The sequence below is a fragment of the Triturus cristatus genome, chromosome 4_2 (assembly GCF_964204655.1).
Source record: "Triturus cristatus chromosome 4_2, aTriCri1.1, whole genome shotgun sequence".
Classification (NCBI taxonomy): Eukaryota; Metazoa; Chordata; class Amphibia; order Caudata; family Salamandridae; genus Triturus; species Triturus cristatus.
Window position 1 is genome coordinate 658,644,946 of NC_140586.1, and position 21,668 is coordinate 658,666,613.

The 21,668-nt window shown below is 40.8% G+C and overlaps 1 protein-coding gene across 13 annotated transcripts in view; it reads left to right on the forward strand.

Annotated features, from left to right (window-relative positions):
• Positions 1 to 21,668, forward strand: part of DOCK7 (dedicator of cytokinesis 7) — an 888,535-nt gene that overhangs the window by 192,910 nt on the left and 673,957 nt on the right. For all 13 annotated transcript variants that reach the window (XM_085602421.1, XM_085602422.1, XM_085602423.1 and 10 more), the window contains exons 7-8: positions 877 to 962; positions 8,128 to 8,194. In XM_085602421.1, coding sequence (XP_085458547.1) covers positions 877 to 962; positions 8,128 to 8,194 — 153 coding nt within the window. The remainder of the gene's footprint in view (positions 1 to 876; positions 963 to 8,127; positions 8,195 to 21,668) is intronic.

Here is a 21,668-nt window from a genome sequence, read left to right on the forward strand (position 1 = left end):
CTTGAATTGAATTATTTTTCTTACTATTATTATTGTAAGCTTCTCTATATAGCGGCTACTCTATCTTTCTATCTCAGCCCAAGAGAATTCGTACTGATGCATGTTGTACTAAGCAGCAGGTTTACTGTGTTTACATAGGAAGAAGAGATGTGACAAGTACTGTCATAGCTGCCATCCTCAAAACATAGAAAATGTAAAGGAAAAACGCATTTATTGAGTGAAGGTGCTGCAACCAGGTGTAAATTCCTCCTCTTTCCGCAAGCTCAATTTTTACTCCCCCCCCCCCCCCCCCTTTTTCACCGTCACTTTCATGATGCTCTGTGCCTCGCTCCCCTATCCCTTTTACCCTGTTATTTTTTTATTATTTTATTTTTGTTTATTTCTTTTTATTATGAAGGCCCAGCAGCTGCAAAATGCCACCAGGCTGCTCACATCCTTTTTAAAGCACACTTCCTATTCAATTTCTTTCTCCATACTTCAGTTTACCATTCTAACATGGCTGGCCCCCATGTTAGAACAGTAAATTTAAAATGGCTGCCGTGTGGCCTGCTCTTGCAGCATCAGGATTCTAGTGTGTGCGCATGATGGGCACGCCTCAGCATGTGTGTACATGCACAACAACATATGCATGCACGCTTGTCATGATGCACCTGCGTTTATTGGTAAGCATCTTGGAAAGGGATTTCTTATATAGATAGCCCACTGCAAGATATTCTGCCATGTGTGCAAAAGCATTGTCAAAGGAAAGGCTCGGCCTTTTAGAGCAAGAGACCTGTTGTCTTTGCTAGCGCTTGTTTGAAATGTTTTAATTATGTAGGTGTTGCATATAACAGTAGATGAAAACTTGTATTAATTGCAGTTTGTGTCTGATTACAGGAGGAGCCAATCGAGCGACTTTGTGTCCCTGAAATACCAAAAGAACATTTTGGACAGAAACTGCTGGTGAAATGTTTAACCCTTAAGTAAGTTCTAATTGTATTATTTCTTTCAGTCAAGTCTACATTTGAAAACAGTGTAGGCTGCCTCCAGGTATTCAGATTGGCTTGTCAGTTTTAAATTATACTGAACTGACTTAAAGGAACAATTTTGATTGGTTGGTTTGCGGCTAGGCAAGTTGACCGGAGCAGCAGTTTTAATTTGTCACCTTTTGGACAATCAGGATTGGCCTCTGTTTAGACTATTCTAACTGATGATCAGGCTGATGCTGTCCAGTATGGTATTGAAAAAACCTTCCCCAAAGAAAGTTTTTGAAAAATTGATTTAAGCCTCCCCATTACAGCACCATTTTTAGGTCTGGCTTTAGCTAACACTTTTTGAATTTACTAAAATTATGTAGATCATATATTTACTTATAGGGGCTTTCAGTCAGTCCTCTTTATCCATTTGTCTTTTGTAGTGTCATTCACATTTTTCTTCTGCCCACTACAACATGCAGTATGAGGCAGTGGGTCAAACCCACTTCAGCCATTGTCTACCTTCACAGTAATTGAAGGCATTCTGCTCTTTCACATGAAGCTCAATCACACACAAAGAAGTTCTTTCAGTGTCAGTGTGTGCATTTTGAGACAAAAAAACATAATTTTGCGTTTAGACATTTTGTTTATATTGGTGAAGGCTTGGTAGGTCCTCCAAGTATAAATTTTACAAAACCCATGCCATAAAAAAACAAGCTTTGACAAAGTTAAAAGGTTTGCACCTAACACCAGAACTATAAGCTTTCCCAATGCTTATTCTTTTTTGTTTTCTAAAATGCTTTAGGATTTACAGATTTTTCTAAGGGAGACAACAAAAATATTGTTATACTCTCAAGGTCTGCAACAGTACCTAGGAGCTATCTTTTTTCTTACAAACAAATTATGTGTGTGTGTGAGAAATGGTGTTCCAGGTAACCACAAACTGGATGCAAAGCAGCAAATATTTGTGACAGAGACCATTGCAATGCATGTCTGATACAATGTACCAAAGTGAATAAATGCCCAGACAGAATCAAATGCCAAGAGGATTACCTTCAATTTTAATTTCTGTACTAGTAGCAGTTTTGGTTACAGCTGCTTTTCCCCTCCTCCTCCTCCTCCTCCTCCCTCCCCACATGTCACCTCTCCTCTCGCTTCCCTCCTTTGTGCACCGCAGCCAAGCTTTGCTCAATCCTCCAGCCAAAGGGAGCACATTTTTTTCAACGCAGTATAAAGTTGCAAGACACTTGGCTGTCCACTCCATTCTAGATTACAAACCAACGCAACCGCATTACACCCAGTGACCCCGTGGAGCACCAAATGAATAATGAGATAATCACTCAGATAGTCACTTGGCTTAAAACTTTATTTCTGAATTATCACACATTCCCTATCCCTCTACATTGCAGACAGCAGATAAAAGCCTACAGTCCACACATGCGCAGACTATACAGACCCCCATACATACCCTTTGCCACACCCTTACCAGTAAGTCACTAACCTGACCTTTTGTTGCCCACCGTTATTGACAGATGGCTCATCTAAAAGAAAGGTGAGTGTTCGCAGAGTAGAGTTGCGACTCCGGCCTCTCAGGCAAATGACCAAGCATACCGACCTTGACGACCATGTAAATATTTCCATAGCAGCCATATTGGTTATGAAAATGCAGCTGTACAGAAATTTGGCCAGTTAGCCAGTTTGCAATACTGAGTCGTTCATGAAGAAATTAGCCATGACATGGTATGGTCAAGGAAGCAGAGACCCATAGTAGTATTAGTAGCAAGAGGTCGTGGTTGTGCAAAAAGAACATTCAAGTCACTTGAACTGTACCTTGCAAAGTTCTCCAGTAGGTAACCTTTTACATCTGCTTCATTAAAATGCCTGACTGTATTTAGCCAAGATTTTACCAAGTCAGTATGTTGAAGGCTTAGTATAATCATACTATTCTGGTCCGTGCAGTGTGTCTACCTGCAGATGCTGCAGAGAGTATCATCCCCATATTGGATTTTCTATATGAGAGAAAGCAGGTTTCGTTTTACTGGTTGGCAGTCCGGCATTGGGCACAATTGTTTTATCCTCTTCAGCTCAAAATTTACATTTCCTAGTCATGGTGCCTGTTCATCCAAGTTCCAGATGTAGATGCACGTTCCAATACACTATACTGTTTGAAACCTCTGGAAACTGTTCTGAAATGTATATTCAGGAGCAGGTATAGGAAACTGGAGTAGTGCCAATATTATGGAAGTGTTGGTCTCTCCCATATTCCCCATCTCCAAGCATAATGGACCCACCTGTTTTTTTATGGCTGTCATTGGCTAAATGCTGTCATATAAAATCTTATTTCCACCGTATGTATCGTACTTAAGAATAGATGGACATACTGAGTGCCTGGACCTTCTCCTCCAAAATCACCTTTAACAGGAATTACTTACTAGTGGCCTTGATTTACAGGATTCGAGGGTGATCTCCCCCTTTCATAGTGCTGCTTTTATTTAAATTCTGAGGAAAGGCATTTAAGAGATCATGTAAAGAAGTGCTGTAGGGCTGATAGGAGTAATTCTAGATAGATTGAATTGCCATTATTACCAGCAACTAGAAGGCCACTCCTGATCTACCTGTGGCATATAGCTTTTAAGTGATAGGCTGTAGACCTGATTATCAAGCATATGAGCTATAGATGCGTAGACTGACATTTACAAAAGTTTGGTGGTAAACATAAACAGTAGGGTTTGCAATTGAAGCATTGTCAAATGTTTGCAAAAATCAAGGCTATTTAGATGTCATTTAGGGTTACAGCTGAAGAGAGATTGGGGTCAAGATATTGGAGTAGTGAAGAAGAGCAGAGGGTGTTTATGGTGGTCATCTGAAAAAGGAGAATTTTCAGGTCTTTTGTGACATTTTAGAGTGCTGAGAACAAAAAGTGATTTCGCCCTAGAAATGTCCAAAAAGATTTGATCTGACCTAACTCTGTACTTTGCAAAATGATAAAATTTAAACTTGGCTGTGGGCGTCATGTCAGACTCTGTTGCACTGGAAGCCCTGATGGTTGTTCCAAAACCATCCTAGAATGCACAAGAATTCCTTAGTTAGACACTAGTCTGACTACTAAATGTGGACCTGAAAATCGGAACTAAAGTTCTAGCAAATGGGTACAAAGAATAGTGAGTGAAACAAGGAGTCAAGATGGACCGAACATATTCTTTAAGTCACAAGTCACAAGTCACATGATGTATTTACTGTGCCTGCTGAAAACTTTCATCTCTCACTCTATGTGTAGGTATTGGTAGAGCGCACTGTTACTCAACAGTGTGTCCTGGCGCTAGGGCTGATAGAACGCAGCATGGGAAAGTAACTTAGGGGCAGGAAAACAGCCAATTGTTTAGTTTATTTCGAAACACGGGTGTAGGTTCAGTGCTTCTTAACTGCAGAGTCATTTTGTTCCAGTGAAGGGCCCCAGGAAGGAGGGAGAGACTTACCTCCTACCCTGGACCTTTTAAAACAGGGAACATTGGCCAACAACAGATCAGCAGAACAAAGATTTCTACAAGGAGAGTAAAAGGAAATCCTACGTTTGAGGTAGCTAGGTCCTTCCCCTTAAAGTGCTTTCTGTGTGACAAGCAGAGTTTTAAAAATCGAGGCAAAGAATGCATTCAGTTGAGTTAAATTGCAATTTTTGACAGACATTCTGCAGCATTTGGCTTTCCCCCCCCCCCCTTCGTACAAGCAGTGCAGAAATCGATTCAGATTTCAGAAAAGTTTGAGACAAAATTGTCCATAAATCTTTGCTACATAATATTCCTATTTATAAAGCATTAAAAATACCCAACGCAATAGTTACAAGTAAAAAGTACATTTATGTTAAAAGCTCCAGTTCAGAAGATTGTGTTAAGTTGACATATTTTATGGAAAGAGCTTTTAATTTTTTTCCCTAATATCCTTAAAATTACTGTCAATTAATACATGGCATAAGGTGCACTTACAGTTCACTAAGCAGAGACAATTTCCTTTATTCATATGCATCTTATTACAAATATTCTACTACCAAAACAATGGGGTTACGAAGTAACCTGAATTTTAAAACACTTGACCGCAATATCGAAATACATCTTCGCTTCCTAATGTCCCCACTGTCAGGGACATTGAGGGTTTGTTTATTAAATAATCTCAATTTAAAAAGACGTTACATGAGCCATTTTGTAATGCAAATTTGTAGGAAAGGTCTCCGATATTTCACTACTGACCATCTCTGAGCATTTTAGTTGTATTCGTCAAGGATAGAGCCCAGCTCCTTTCACTTCTTACTGCTTCTTTCCAACACATATATGATATTTGGTTTCCATTTTTGTTTACTGGCAACTTGGTAAAATACTTTAATATATGACCGCCTGCTAACACAAACCAAGTTGCAAGATTTAGTTTACATCTAAATTCCTGGATAATTACTCCCTTTGGTAGTTATAAAGAGTAACATCTTAAAAAAGCATTTTGTAAGTTCCCAGACAACTCTTCTATCAAGACCTGCGATTTCAGAGCTATAGAGAGGCATAGGAGAAATCTTCTAAGCATAAGCAGTATGTAGGGGCGACTATGAATATCCCCCATTAGTATTGTTAAATCTTCAGTGCAGAAATATGATTTATCTCTGTGATTGTGTTGTTAATGAGAAGCTTACTGTGAGAGCATATTGCACCGACGCCATCCATGGAGCCATTAACTGCCATCAGGCAAAACAGTGACATCCAAGTGATTCCACCTGGTGGAAACAATGCAGGCAACATCTTGTACACTACTAAAAGAAAAGATAGATCAGTGACACACTGCCTATTAGGAATGATACTTATGCCAAACAAGAGAAAGAAAACGCAGAGTATATTTGAAGCATTGGGGCTGCTGGCATTAGCTGTATCCAGTAAGACCCAGGATCCAGAATTGATCAGAGAAATGTCTGAATCGACAGCTGCTGAAGAGCAGCAAACGAGGAAGGTTTGGGTGGGTGAGAATGCAGATGAAGATTTGGAAATATGGGTGGACATGATTAATCTGTTGATAACTGGCCCAGAAGGAGGTCCCTAACGGGCTGGGGAACATCCAGATATGCATTGAAAGTAGATGCTTTTTACTGACGATTGTTGGAGATGAGGACTGGCCCAAGTTTATGAGAACGTGGTTGACCCTGGTGGCTATGATCACCAAACGCAACATCGCAAAATACTGGGATGCAATTAACCCTCCCAAAATAGCGGAGAGGAAAGCCGACTTAGATTGGTGCCAGCAAGCATAGCAGACTATATATAAAGCCAGAGGTTGCCTGCTGAAATGGGAACAAATCTGGGCCTATGGAAGGTATTAGGGGATTGTAGTGAGGGACAGGGGGGAGGGGTCTCGATCTCAGGTGTTGTACTTACCTATCCAATCTGTTATCCGCCAGATTTAAATGCTTATCTGTAATCAAAATAACTCCAATTGTTGATTGAGTAAGACTGTATTCTACTCATTTTATTGATGTGCATAAAAGAATAAAACGAATTTAAAAAAAAAAAGGAAAGTAGATGTTGAGATGTAGAAGTTGTTAGAGGAGAAATCCTGGAGAATGAGAAAACCCAGTGCTTCGGAAGAGGGTGGGTTTGATACAAGGTGGGTGCACACAGTAGTGAATGGTTAACTGGTTATGTAAGAGTAAATGGATGTTTGTGCAGACTGAGAAATTAGAAGAATCTAATTTTTTATGTAGAGCTTCAGATGTTGGCTAAAAAAACTTTATAGCTGTATTCATGTGTATTTCTGATGATATGGTTATATACACTTTATAAAAATGCTAAATAAAGCTTTTAAGAAAAAAAATAGAGCTGGAGATTAAAAATAAATGTTTCCTATTGCCATTGGAAAAGACTGCATGTATTAAAATGTTCCCAGTGGCACAATGGAACCGTGTTTTCTGTTCCATAACAGTTAGCTGCTCAAGAAAGTATTTGCATAGATTGAATATATTAGTTCTTAACTTTCTACTGGCAAGAGGTCAAAACTATGATTACAGCAGCTTCAAGGAACAAACGTAATTTCAAGCATTTTAGGGTCATATCCAAACTGTATGTCTGTGCATTACACCAGGCACTGATACCTAAATCGTTACATTGGAGAATAATGGGGGGGGGGGGGTCGCCATTAGTCTATATAGAAGAGAAACTGTTGTGTTGGCACCTTAATTACATACGTATCAGGTGGGAGGAACTGCTGTGCCGCACAACACACTCACCTGCTTACGACTTTTATTCCTTATCAACTCTGCTCCTCTCCTCTTAGCAGTCTCCATATTCATTCTCACCCAGCATCCCTCCCTAGAGTAACCCAGCCACCACTGTTATTCTCAACTACCCACAGTATTTTTCACCATACTTATTGTACTTCATGTACAGTGCTCTGTTTTCCTCTATCAGGGGTCATGCTATGTACACTAAATAATACATGCATGCAACCCATTCTATTCAATACCTTTTGCCTCACAAAAACTATGGTTAAAGACTAGCAGATGCCAAGAGGTGAAAACGTCTCTGTGGAAGAACCAGCACATTAACATAGGGCCAGCATGATTTGGTGTTAAGTTATTGTATATGATACCTATGCAAAGCAGGCACTCTTACATTGTTTAATGTCCCTGTGATAGATGATGATTCCGGAAAGGGATCTCTGGTCTTAGCTGCAACAGAAAGATTTGATCAGAAAGTTTAAAAATTAAGGCATAGGCCCTTATTAAGAGTTCGACGGACCGAGACCCTGTTACAAACATGATGATTGTGCTGTCCACTGTATTGCAAATTACATTGGCTATAATTCATTTGTATTATGGCATCTGGGATGCCCACCACATCTGTGATGGAGGACCCCTTCCCTCCAACATTTGAATAAGTCACTTACTGTCGTACGTGATTCTTTATTGGAGACCTACTTGGGGAATAGTGTGGAACATGGCTAATTGTGTCAACCAGTGTGATAGAAATACAAATAGCTGCAGAAAGTGTATTGGTTCTTGTGTGGTAAAACTGAGTTATGTAATAAACCCCCATTGCACTTTAAATGAGATTTCAAAAACTAAAGTGAACATGTAAATATGATTGAACTTTGGTTTTCTCTTGGTAGGTTTCTAGTAATGGAAACAAAATGTCTCTTCTCTTTTCAGGTTTGAAATTGAAATAGAGCCCATATTTGCTAGTTTGGCTTTATATGATGCCAAGGAAAAGAAAAAGGTCAGTTTTTTTAATCGTAAAATTTTCTTTCATACTCTTTATTAGATGCAGTGTTTTTTATATTCAAGAGTCTGTTTTGTTAATATTAAGTTAATCTATATTTAGCAGACCTTTTAGGCTGTAGACCTCCATTCACTACCATGTCTGACTATCCAAAATGTCTTAAAATGTGAGACAGAAATAATTAGGTAGTATCCCATCTCTTAGCAATTGCGTCTGGCGAGAAATGTTAACCTGGGAATTCACAGGCTCATTTGCCCTGCTCACTTGAATCAAACATAACCTGTACTTGTTGCTTGTTTTGGTAACCCAGGAGTACCACAATTGCAGTACAAAATTTTACTCCAGTAATAACCTTGAAGAATCATGAATGGAGATGTGGAAATGGCAGTAGTGGGTAATTATTTTATTCTCAAGTGACTTTCTTTCCCTTACATATACTAACGTCTGACTCGGGTGATGTGTGTCATTAACCTGTTATATAGAATCTCAGCCCTCATCCATGAGTTAGACATGTAAATCTCAAAAGTAGGTATTCCTGCTGCACCTTTTGATGTGGTGCTCTTTTCCTTTCCTCTTTTCTCCTGGCCCAAGTCAAAAAATGAATAAGTTTTAGTTGAAAACTAGCAAAAAAAGTTAAATGAGACACAGCAAACCTCTTAGTCATCTCAACAATCTGTCTTGAAGATAGGGAGCTGAACTACAGTATATATATATCCTGGATAATATTTCACTGAATATAGTCGAGTCATCTGAAAATGGAAACAAAGTTTCCTTGCATTAAGTTTATGAGAAATGTTAATTTGTCTTGCATTCACTTTTTTAAAAACCTTTTTTAAGTTTTATATAGCGCTGGCTAGACCCAGAGGTATCATAGCGCTTTAAATAAGAAGTTACACGAGTTACATATGCATAGATGCAGATTACATTGAATAGAAAAAAAAATTGGAAATGCGGTGAAGCAAGCTCCAAATATTGGAAAAGCATAGGATGGGGGGAAGGGAATAGGGCAGAAACGATTGTTAGTTTAAATTAAATTCAAGATTCCACAAAACGGCACCAAACTAGAGGAGGCATCCGGGGTCGGTCTAACCCACCGGGCCAGTAACAGAGGCAGTCCTTACTTGAGTCCAGTGTAAAAACCGCAGATGTGATGGAGGTTACGGCATCGAAGCACAGCGGGTCGGCAATCGATCCTCTAGCCGAGAATAGCAGATTGCCAAGGAGGCCAGCCGATGGGGGGGAAAATGGTCGTATCTCACCACCAATTCCACCGAGGAGACGCAGCTGAGAAGCGGTGTGGGGGGGGGCAAGATGGAAGATGCAGCAGTCCATCCCTGGGAACAGATCAGGACGCCGAAGCCCAAGTTTAAATGGAAGAGACATGGAGCAAAAGGTGATTCTCGTAAAAGCAGCGTCACCGCGGGAAGCACAACGGGATCGCCGTCTCGAAGGCAGCCCAAGAACAACTATTCACAATTTCCAGAGAGCAGTAGATTACAGCGGGATGCAGAGCAACGACGTCAGTGTCTGGAAGGTAGGTGATAGTCCTGGATCAACCCCCCGAAAGGGCGATCTCCTCTCAGCTGCAATCAGCAGCTCAACCATGCACTTCGGCCATAACCCAAGAAATCCGCAGGCGGTGGATAATTCATGTTGCTGTGGGTGGCTTCCTCATCTTCATCGAACGCCCAGGAGCTCGCAGAATAGTGGCATTAAAATCACCGGGGATGGGATGGTTCAGTGGGAGGCTTAATTCCAGGTTTAACGCCAAAGGCGATCCCTAGCCCGGTAGCTCCCGGCTGGAGCTCCTTACCCGTCGGCCATCTTGCCTTCTGCATGATACTTGTTACTTCAGTGTCAGTTTCATAAAATTTAAACTTCTTCTAAGCTCACAAAGATACTGGCAGGGTGGTCCTTACATCAGAATTGCAAATAAACACATTACCAAAATCACAAATTTACATTAAGTGAATAAACTTCTGGAAAGAGCATTTAAAAGGTTTGAGAACTACTCAAGGTGTAGTGACACCAGGTTCTACCGAACTCGAGTTTGAGATTAAGAAATTAGTAAATTAGCTTCTTCTGTCAGAATGATCAATGTTCGGAGCTTGTTTTTCTCAATAAATTTAGTGGAAGCACCATGAATCTCATCTGAGAAAAATCCTAGCTTTGGCAGATAGCAGACAAGAAAGAAGAAGAAATTACTCATTAGGATGAATGGATGTAGCCATATTGTTCAGCTAGCAATGTAAGGAAAGCAACCAAAGACACTGGTATTCTTAGTTTTCAGGATAAGAAATTCCTTACATTCTTGCACTATCAAGTATCATCTCTTTAGTACATCCAAACAGCATCCCCCTAAGCTACAACCATCAATGATTAAAATGTTCTTATTTTTATTTCTCAGAAAAGTAAGTTTTCTTTGCTCTTTAACGCCTCATGTTAGTCATGCTGTAAAGGCCTTTGTGGGTTAAAAAGGATGGGAAAGAGAAGAGAAGGATTGTAAAATATAGCAAACTCTAAACAAGGTCCAGTGAACCCCAGTTCTTGCAGGATGATCAGCTACAGCTTGTAGTAAAAGGATCCAACACAGCAACCACCTACTGCGCTCGTTATTTATTCAGGAGTTTTACACAGCACTATATGTCTCCTTGAATTACTTTAATCAGATGTCTTCTGCCAACATACGGGAAATGCTGGTGAGGTGGAAACTTTGTTCAGTTTATTTCAACTGTAATCCTTTTTAGGTCCATCATGCTCTTTCTGTTGCTAGACTAATTGTGGGCTTGCCAAAAACACACAGGGGGTTGGAGCATACCCATTGCTTACAAATGGTTGCCTTTCCTGTCTTTCTCAACTGCCTTCTTATTCATGTCCCAGCAGGATAATCTTGGGTTTGTCCCTTCCAGGAAGCATAGCCTCTTTACCATTTTTTTTTGAGTGGCTGTCTTCTATGCTTCCTCTGCTTGCTTTTCAAACACTACTTTTTGGTTATGCACTCCATGAGACTGCATGAGTGTTCCAACTGTCTGCCTTATGTACTTCTCTCCCCCTGCACTATGGTAGCCTGTGAGCTTGTCCCCACCTCCCTCCATGTTGCAGTAGCACTTATGCCTTCCCACCATTGCTTTCTCATCTGTGTATTTCTCCACGTCTGCTCCACGTTGCTCTCTTGTGCATTGCTTCCCTTCCCCACCCCCAAACTCCATGTTGCCCATGTCCCTTCCACCCTGTGTGTTGCTTCCCCTGTGTTCTCATTCACTGTCGTCCATTGCTCCTCTTCGCCACCCCGCCCTCAGTGTTGCTCCTCTCCACCCACATTTTCTGTGTTCTTAGTCCCACCTGGGGATCATATTTGGATTGGCAAGTAAGTACAACAAAAAGCGTCCGGCTTTTTAAATTTTGCGTGGTGCTGTTGGTCACATCTTAAGGGTTTTTTTTCTTATCTAGCCATGCTGCACAGCGTTGGCTTAAAATCTTTAACAAAGCCAATAGGTCTCAAAGGCAAGACATATTGGCTTTGTCAATTATTAGTTTGTGAAAGCGATCTTAAAAAGTTAACATTTTAGAAGCTTCCTCAACTGCTTGTAATTTGATTTGGCTCTCAGATCCTTGGTCAGTGAATTCTGCAGCCTATGGCTCTGAACTCTCAAGAATCTCTCTTTGTGTTTCAACTATTTGAAAGTGCATTAGTTGTGTGGTTGCTATGTGTATTTTTGTGGTTGGTGAGAGTAGCCCAAGTCCAGGGATCTCAAGCAGTTTGGGCCTTTCCCCAGGTAGGCTTTTTGACCCGTGGATTAGATTTGTAACTTAATCTTATATCCACCACGACCTACAGTTATACTCAACATTTTTGAAGATTAAGGCACATACATTATTCTACCAGATGTAGCAACTTTTGGAAGCTGTTAATAATAGTTTTTTTGTTGGGTGAAAGCCTCTGTAGATGGTGTTACCCTAGTTACAACTTTTCAAAGGATGGAAAGCAGCACATTGACTCCTTGTCCAAGGTATTGAGATAGGGTTGTGTACAAGAGTTGGTCATCAAAGAGGATCCCCTGGTTGTTTTTCAGGGATTGTGATGGATAGGTTCCACAACCCTGTGGTGATTCAAAGTGAAATATATGGAACTCTGCCCCTTTCAATCAATTTTAGCTCTGTTCATTCTGGGAAAGCTTTTCTTCTCCCAGTGGGACAAATCCAGGCAGATGTCATATTGACAAGTGCTGTGGTCTGCTTTCCAGCTGGAAACAGATTTGGGGTATGAATTACAAATTGTTTATTTTGTGTACTAAGCTGGTTTATTCACCTTTCCTTTTTCTAAATCTGCTCCCAAGATATTGAATCTGTACAATACACACACTCAACAGGTGGGTGAGAGCTGAGGAATGTTAAAAGGGTTGTGCTCCAATGATTGGCAAATTTATTTTTAAGAAAACAAAATCTACATTATTATTTCAGACCTACCAGCAAACAGAAATGGCTAGACAGTTTAATGATGAGAACAATCTAAAATTAAAAATTAAATAAATGAAGAAAACAATAGATGTTAAAGGATTATGTGCATGTTTATTATTTCAGATGGTAGGAAGTGGCCAATTAAACTTCTTAAAGTTACACCAGCTATTGAAAAAACATTAGATGACCAGCTACATAAACTTATATCAGAAACTTTTGGTCTTTAAATTCCTAGCCCTCTGAACTCGCAGTTGAAGACTTTTCTCCAATGTGAAAGCAGCTGGTCTAGATACACTTTATGCTAGGTTTTCTTAGTTAATTCAGTAAGTTCAAAGGGAAAAAATCATCTTTCTTTGCAAGAGTCAACTCTGAGCCTCTTTATTTTAAAGAATATCGACAAAATAATCCTGATCTGCTCTGTAGGTTGTCCATTATTACAATGTGATAAAAAGTTTTTTGCTTAGACCCTAGGTAGGCATTGAGACAAACTACATGCGCTCACTTTTAAGGACCATATCGATGAATAAGAGCGTATAAAGTAGACAGTAGCAAAGTGATAACACTAACTATCTCTGGACATGCTTGGAAAGCAAACCTCTACCAAAATAGGCAAAAGCAATGTCTTCAGCTGTTTTTTTGTGATTTGATCCCTGCTATCACAGCTATTTGCAGAGTATATTGTGCCAGGCAAAACTAAATTATGGGAAGCAAATAAAATCCTGTCAAAAATTAGCAACATGTTTAGGATATTTAGTTACCAAAAGTAAAAGCAAGATTATGACACGGAAGCACATTACAAATGGTATATTGAATACTTGAAAACATTGGGTGTTTGTAAATAACTATTTATTATGAATAATTATTATTACTTTAACCAGTACTTTTTGGTACTTTCCCAGCTAAATTATGAGTTAAACCAGTTTCCTTAAAATTATAACTTAGCATTTATTAATGTCTGGTTTTTCACATCAGGTACGTACGTATATTGCAATCATGATCTTTAACAAACTGGCCTCAAGAATATATATATTTTTTTATATGGAGCAACAGCAACTCGTGTATTTCATGTTACAAGTTATGCTGACTCGATAAGAGGGTGGAGTTTCCTTTTAAGTCTTAACATATATTACAGAACAACTGCTCATCACCGAATTCAACTGGTAAAATACTAACTTCTGTTTCTGATAATTTCCATTTTATCACAAGAAAATTTAGAATTAAGATCCATGTGCCAGGTCTGGGCTGATATTTGTATATCGTATAAAATATAAGTCCTTATGTCATACATATTGCTAACAATCCTTCTTTTCGGACGTTTTCAAACTCCTGCCTTTTCAATTTCTGAAATACCCCCAACCCCCTACATGGTACCAAGTACCTTCAGGACTTATGAGATCCAAACCTCCCTTTTGAGAGTTTTTAGCGAGCAGAGTGGTCCTGTTAGGATAAATCATTAAATTGAATGACTAATGTACGCTGCACACTACGTTTACAGAGAGCTCTGATTCTCAGTCTGGAGATTACTGTACCCCACATAGGTTACACTGGTTCCAAGCATCAGCAGGCAAGTGGTGCTGCAGATATTGAGAAATGCCATGCAGCCATTGCCATACATGCAGATTGCTATCTGCTATTTAACCATTGAACAAACTTGTTTAAACATATATTCGCAAATTATTCATGTAGAAAGGTATCCCAAGAACGAGCTAAGAATATTTAGAACCATTTTGCATTCCCAAAATCTCTCTTACTAAGAACACGCTATTGTCTTTAAACTTATCGGTAGAGTCAGAGCAGGCCAGTGATCATCCCATTTACGACCATATATGTTCAAAATATGATGTAGGACCACAATCTAGGAAAGGTTAAGCAAAACTACCTGTGGGAATACCACGTGTCTGTCCCAGTGGATTAACCTCTTTTCATGTTTGAGAGGAACCTAAATATAATCTTAGCCTGCTTTGTACACTGCCATGTATGCAGCTAATATTCTCAAACCGTAGCATTTTGAAAAAATAGGTTTGCTCCATTTGTCTTTGTATTGCTGCTGCTTCTCTTGTTGTCTATCATCTGTCACCAACAATAAGCTTGAAGCTGACATGGATCCTGAACGGGGGCCTAATTATAACCTTCAACGTTTTTTTCTCCTTGCACATTTTTTATGTAGTTCATGCAAGAGGTGTTATTTTTTGTATATATTTATTGCTATTATATCTCATTGAATGTTAGAAGAGCAACCTTTTTATCAACATCTTAAGTTTGATGAGCTTTGATGGAAAAACAATGAGAATTATGATAGAGTTTATCTTAGACCATATTCTCTACAAACTGCCTGTTCTTTTCGTTTGGAAATTGAACTCTTTGCAACCAAAGGCAGAAAGCATTCCACTTTTTGAAGCTTTAGTAACCACTTCCTTGAAGCCTCTGCATACTTTCACCTTAGGGGTGTTGACTGGTGGATGTGCTTGACTCACAACAGGTCTTTGTGCATCCATCCCCAGGTTGGAGGTCAGTTTCTTGTGCACGTGTCCATGTGTTTGTGTGCGTTTGGGTGCGTGTATGTGTGTGTGTACACCATGGGCGTAGGAAGTGTGGGGGTCGTGGGAGATATATCTCCCCCAGATTTTGGAGTGGGGGGGACAAGGGGGACAAGGGTGGGGGGGACGAGGGGACAAAAGAATTTCCCCTCTCCCTTCTGTGATTCTCAGGGCCATTAGTGTGCGAAAGCCCTGCACTTCACCCGTGATCTGCCTCTAGTCACAGAGGCCACCCGCCCTCTCCCCTTTGTTATGCTGCAGTAAGGCTCACCTGGGACGGGCAGAGAAGGAAAAAAACCCTGTCTCTTTTCCTTCCTGCACAGAGAAGTGTCCATTTCTCCTTCTCTGCCGTTGGCAGCTGCCCCTTTCTCTCTTTATTCCTCCCTCTCTTTCTGTCTCGCTCCTCCTCACTTGCCTTTTTTCAAGAGACAGCTCTTACCCTGTCTTGTCTTGCCTCACCTTTCCTTTATTTGTTCCCCTGTGAAATGGTTCCAAAAAAAGAACAAAACACTTTGGATGGAAATGTCGTCATTTCCTGACCTTTTTCTATTCCAAAGTGCAATCTCGGGACGAAGAGAAAAAAGTATAAAAATACGAAAAATAATAAGTAACTAATTAAAGCAATACAGATTGGTCACAGACAGGCTAGATTGGTGTTATTTACACCCATATATAATCAAAGGAGAATGGATCACTTGTTGCTGACACCAGGGTTCAGGTGGCTGTATCTGATATAGGTAAAAAACCCTCAATCACGTAAAGTAATGTATGGGCGGTATATCTTGGTTCTCCGCCTTTAAATACGTGATAGCATCATCATTGGGTTTATTCCATGCATCCTCCAACCTGGAGGGAACCACTGAATCTTCCAGTAGTGATCAGGGAAAAAAATGATAAAATAAAAAAGTGAGGAGTGCTCAAGTGAAGTGGTTAGTTATAATAAAATATTCCTCATGCTACCTAAAAAAATGTTTTTATTCTGATAGGTGCTGGGGAAAAGTTAAAAACATCAAGTTGCAGACTGGACGTATTATGGATCCTCTGCGATGTTAAACATAGTGAACGGTCGACATGTTTCAGCTCTTGAGGTGCCCAGAGGGGGGTCGGGGAGCTTTCTTCAGGACCTTGAGTGATTGACGTGATTTGAAAATTTTCCAATATCATATAGAAGTTCCAATATCGATTCAGAGGGACTTCGTTAGCGGTAGTACCTGGGGTGTTCCACAGTACGAGCTCCGTACGTAGATACAGGCAGCGTTAATACGCGGTTATCAGCTACGACTTGTGCTGACTCTGGTTTCACAGGAAACCAGAGTCAGCCACCTGAACCCTGGTGCCAGCAACAAGTGATCCATTCTCCTTTGATTATATATGACTAGCTGGAAGCCGTTTGGATCACAGCCTCTTCTTTTTCCCCACTTTTGATTATATCATCGTTATTTACACCCAAACACATTAGCGCCAATTAACAGAGTTTGCCAGTGAAGCGCTTTTTACCTTCTTTCTTTGCGCAACATTGTTTTCCCAGGGTGGGGAAGGGCACCATTCCTAGAGAATGGGTGGAGTGGGAAACGTTTAATGTGATCCTTTTCAACTGTTTTTATTATTTTAGATTGTAAAATGGGTACTGTTGCTCTGTGTTCAGGGACGTGGTCTTTTTAAAGCAAACTGCTTACGTTTTGTAAGAATGTAAGCAATGGACATTGAAACGGGTCCCTTCCGGGTCTTGTAGTGATGTCCTGAACTTTTCAGGCACAATCACTCACTGATGTCTGAATAATGAGTGTAAAGGCGTTAAGGTAACCATTGTTCCTTCTTACATTTCACATGCTTTACTTATCCTTGCATTCCCTATGAGTGTTTGCCTTTTCCAGGATGTTATTACTTTTTTTCAGGCAGCATATTACTCTTGTCTAGTGCGTAATTTTAATTGAGTGGCAGCACTATTGGGTTGTAGCTGACGGTAGTGCTAGTTTCTCTCAGTGGGGCAGTATGGTGTTCAGTGGGGGCGAGGATGTGGCACTCTGGCCTGAGCTGCCGAATTTGGAACTGGAGATCCAGGTTCAGCGTTCATGACCAGTCCACCAGCCCACTCTCTTGACAGAGCACATTTCCATGATACACCTTAGGAGATCCCGAAAACTTTCGGAAACCTGGTGTCTTAGCATCAGCAGGTGGACCCTTGCAGTGGCAAGTATGGTTTAATCTTGAAGGCCTGTCCACCACAATCCATACTGAAGTTCACCTCCAGTCTTGCGGGCAGGCATACGAAGAAGCACACCCTAGAGAGACAATGACTCTGTCATTGAGGTCACAAGACCCTTGAGGCCAGTCCACCTCACCCTTTGGTACCTCCATTGACCTTTTTCAGCAGTAGTAGTGCAACTTACCAAGGATTGTCAATGTAGTATTTGCATGCACACCAAACTAATTTCACAAACTTCATGGTCTCTGCTTCCTGCACAAGCATTTTTAACATTTGCTGCCTGCTTTTGGGCCACTGGAGTTATGCAGCAATGGAGGACAAAATTATGGCGCAATGTTGACTAAATTATGCAGTAAAAAAGGCTACAGAGTAATATGGTACATTTTATGATACTTTATTTTGACATTTTTATACATACTAACAGCCTCTGCAAAGCTTTTGCATCATTAGTACCTGTGTAACATACAAATGCAGCAGTGAGAAAGGTGGCTAGTTCACCTTTGCAAAGGGCCCTCCACTTCGCAGCAACATAAGTCAAATTATTATAGTAATTTTTGATCTGTTTGAGCTACAAACAATTTTTTGGGTGAAATTGTTAGATTATGCAGTGGATGATGTATTATGTGGCATATATGGTACAGCCATAATTAAGTGGAAAACATTTGCAAACTAGGATACTTTGCCATTCATGTTTGAACTGTTGTTGTGGAAAACAGGAGGAGAAGTGCTGATGACACAAACTCCATGGCTTGGAGACAAATGGCTTGTGCTTACACTTTTAAGGGTATTGGGCACATTCTGTGATTGAAAACATATCCCACTTTGTGAATGTATTTTAATGTCAATAACTCATATTAAACATTAAATAAACATGTGTATCTATTGGTTAAATTAACTAGTCAGAGATATGCCAAGGAAATACTAAAAATACGGAAGTTTTGCTCTTTCTGGCCACACCGCTGACTCTGCCCACAGACCCAAATCACAGGTTATTCTTGCCCTCAGATTCTCCGCCCACAGTTCTACTTTTTTTCCCCCCACTTCGACTACTGCTTCCTGCTTAATGTGTTTTAAATGTCAAGGCCTCACAAACTGAAGTATTATCAGAGTCTGACTGTGGGGTTAAGCGCTGCAGTCACAGATCACAGTTCGCTCAGGTGGGAGCTGGGACTTGAAATTAGGAATCACAGACTGCATAGGGCACTTTCTCATGTGCCTTCCTACTTCACTAAGAAGCCTAGTAAAGGTACCAGATGACACCATATCAGGAAAAATGCTATTTTTCTGTCCCTGACTTTCCTTAAATACAATAATGCATTCTGGGATAGATAGTCTTGCATTACATAAGCTTAACCAAGTGGACTAATACACCTGAGAGCAATGTCAGGAAAAGGGAAAGCCCATGACTTGACCACTGTGTCTCTGGTGATATTATGGAGTCCTCTGGTAACATTAAAGGTAAGCCACACTTATTCAGGCAGAACCACTCTGATCCCGGATAGAAATATGAGGCTCCTCTTTGCAGGCGCGCCAAGTGTAAACCAAGTTGCCTCATTATCAAGTATGTACCATTAATGGCCTGACAATGTTCCCAAATTAAAACATAAATTTCCCACTTAGGCCTGTTATTGTGTTTGTGAATCACAAAAAGTGCAAGAGATTTGCTCACAGTATTGCACCAACAATCGAAATGTGAGTAGCTCTTATGGCCCCATTGCACCAGTTGGCGCCCCGTTCACCTTTAGAAATCACAAGCCTGCTAGGGCATCCTCTTGATAAAATATGTGCCTAGTGCTTTAGCACCACATACCCTCTTTGTGTTTGTCTGTGACAGCTGTGGGTCTTCTTAAATAAGGGACACTCAAGTGTGCTTTCAAGGAAAAGACTATGCTTTTGAAGACTACAAATTAGATTTTCAGTAGAGTAACTTTACATTTTAAAGCTCCAAGTGGATAAGAATCACAGATGAGGTCATCAGCCAGTCGTGGCTCTTTAGCCAGCAGCCCTTTGCATTCTGGTACTTGTAGTTTTATATTTTCTACTATAGGCATAGACTTTGAAATCCAGGCATGCAAAGTGAAGTAGGCCAAAAATCCAGAATGGCCTGAAGGGCCTACATATGACATGTGGCCAATTGGCAACTAGAAGCATAATAGCTCTAGGCATGAATCCGGGTCCAGGATGACAGAGGGATGATGGCTCTAAAAGAATGCAATCTGTGGAATTCACTTGTCAACAACGTGGGACCAGTATGAATACTTTTGGATTGGGTATCAGGGTGCAAACTTAGCAGACAGGTGTAAGTTCTGTAAACACCACTGGTGAGGCCTCATCTGCAGTATTAGGCCCAGTCATGCAGGTCACATCTAACAAACAATGCAAAATTATCAACGGGCCAGTCAGGGACATATTCAGACACCCTCATTCAGGGGGACAAAGACGTGCAAGAACCAATAAAACAACGAGGAAACAGGCCTACCCCATCCACACACTCAGGAATGCTTGCCAGCTGTACTTTGTACAGCTTCTGTTGTTTCTCAATCGTGGCTCCCCCCACGTACCCTCCCACGGTATGCAAGAATATAGAGCCTCTATAGGCAGGACTTGTTGTTTGAGGCTAGTTCCAGATTGTGTAACAGGCACAATCTTCAGAGTGCAGGGCCTGGTTGATGCAAATCAAACTCCTCAGCAGAGACCCTTCTTTCAAGTTTCAAACAGTATCATCTGAAAGGCTCTGTTCCTCTCAGATACTTATTCCAAGTACTCTGGGTCAAGCAGGAGGTCACTCCTGTCCAATGAGGTGCAAGGCAACACCCCAGGATATGACCAGATCCTCTAAAGTGTGGCATTATTTCTCCCAGAGAGCACCATTTCTCCAAAATTCATCATGGTTGATTTTCCATCAGAGGGAGCAGTACTAACTAAATCAGCCTATAGGATGGCTTCATCTGAATAGGTCCACTCCCCTTACATCTGGGATTACCTCCTCAATCCCCCCATTTGGCTCTGGAGAAGGGTGGAGAGGTGTAAATGAAACTGGTTTTTCCAGCTTGTCTCCTCCTTCCCTTGAAGAGTATTTTTTCCTACCCCTCGCCCTGGCTCTGGCATTCCTATGACCAGCAACCTCTCCTCCCAGAAAGGCTTCCTAACCCCAGGGGCTATTTAATACCTCTTTAAACAACCAGGCTAATCCACTGATCTTTGACCAATCAAGGCAGAGCACCAGAGGACTACATTTTGGCTTACAGACAAGAAAGTCCTATAACTTCTTCTCTGTACATTTTAGAATGCATTCAACAATCCCAAATTGTTGCATTTATCATTACCATTCTACTGAGTCCTTAATGTTTTATGGCATTCCTTTCTCCAGTTATTAATTAATAACCTTGTGCAATGTTATCCTATGGGCTGGGGATCTGCAATGGAAAAATGAACTGGGCCATTTCTCCAATACCAGGGCCTATAGAACATGTTTTATAAGGACCCTGCTTATCCCTACAGGGCCCCCACCCCTGGAACACCTAGAAAAGACTTTAGGGGTTCTGATTATATCCAAATATTGCAGATCTTCAATGCACAGTGCTCCTAGCACAAAAGTCGATTTTGGGAAGCACTTTACTACAATGTGGGGAGTGCAATGTTCAATTTCACTAAACCGAGGGCATATAAATCTCATTTTATAAGGGTCCTCTTTATAGATACCTGACACCCCCACTCACCTCAGGGACACCTTGAGGAAACTCTGGGAATATTTAATATGCCTCAACATTGTAGTTTATCAATTTTTAAGTGCCCCAAACACAGAAGTCAATTTGGGCACAATTTGCATTTTAAAAGCAGTCCTGCAACACAGGGCTGCATTTAAATTGACCTCACGCTTCAGCATTGCGCACATGCAAGTGCAGAAAGGCTGCTGGCCTTTAAACTGCCATGCCCTATTATGTACTAGGGACTTAGAGGTAGTTTTAATCCCCCTGCTCTATCATGTACTAGGGTCGTATAGGGGATATCATGCCAATCATAGTGGTACCCTAACCCATAGTGTATGTAGGTGTTTTCACTGTATTTTTAAGTGTCTCTTTCAGCATAGCACTAGACCTGGGGCTGGTTAGGCAGAGCCCAGAGTCAGTCAGAGTCAGTTACCACTAGTAGCAATCTGCAAACAGTCGGAGGGGCGGGGGGGGAGTGCCTAGGGCAGAGGATGGCTTTGCAACACTGGAAAAGCACAAACTCAGAATTTAAAACATAACACCACTGTTGGGGGTTCTCT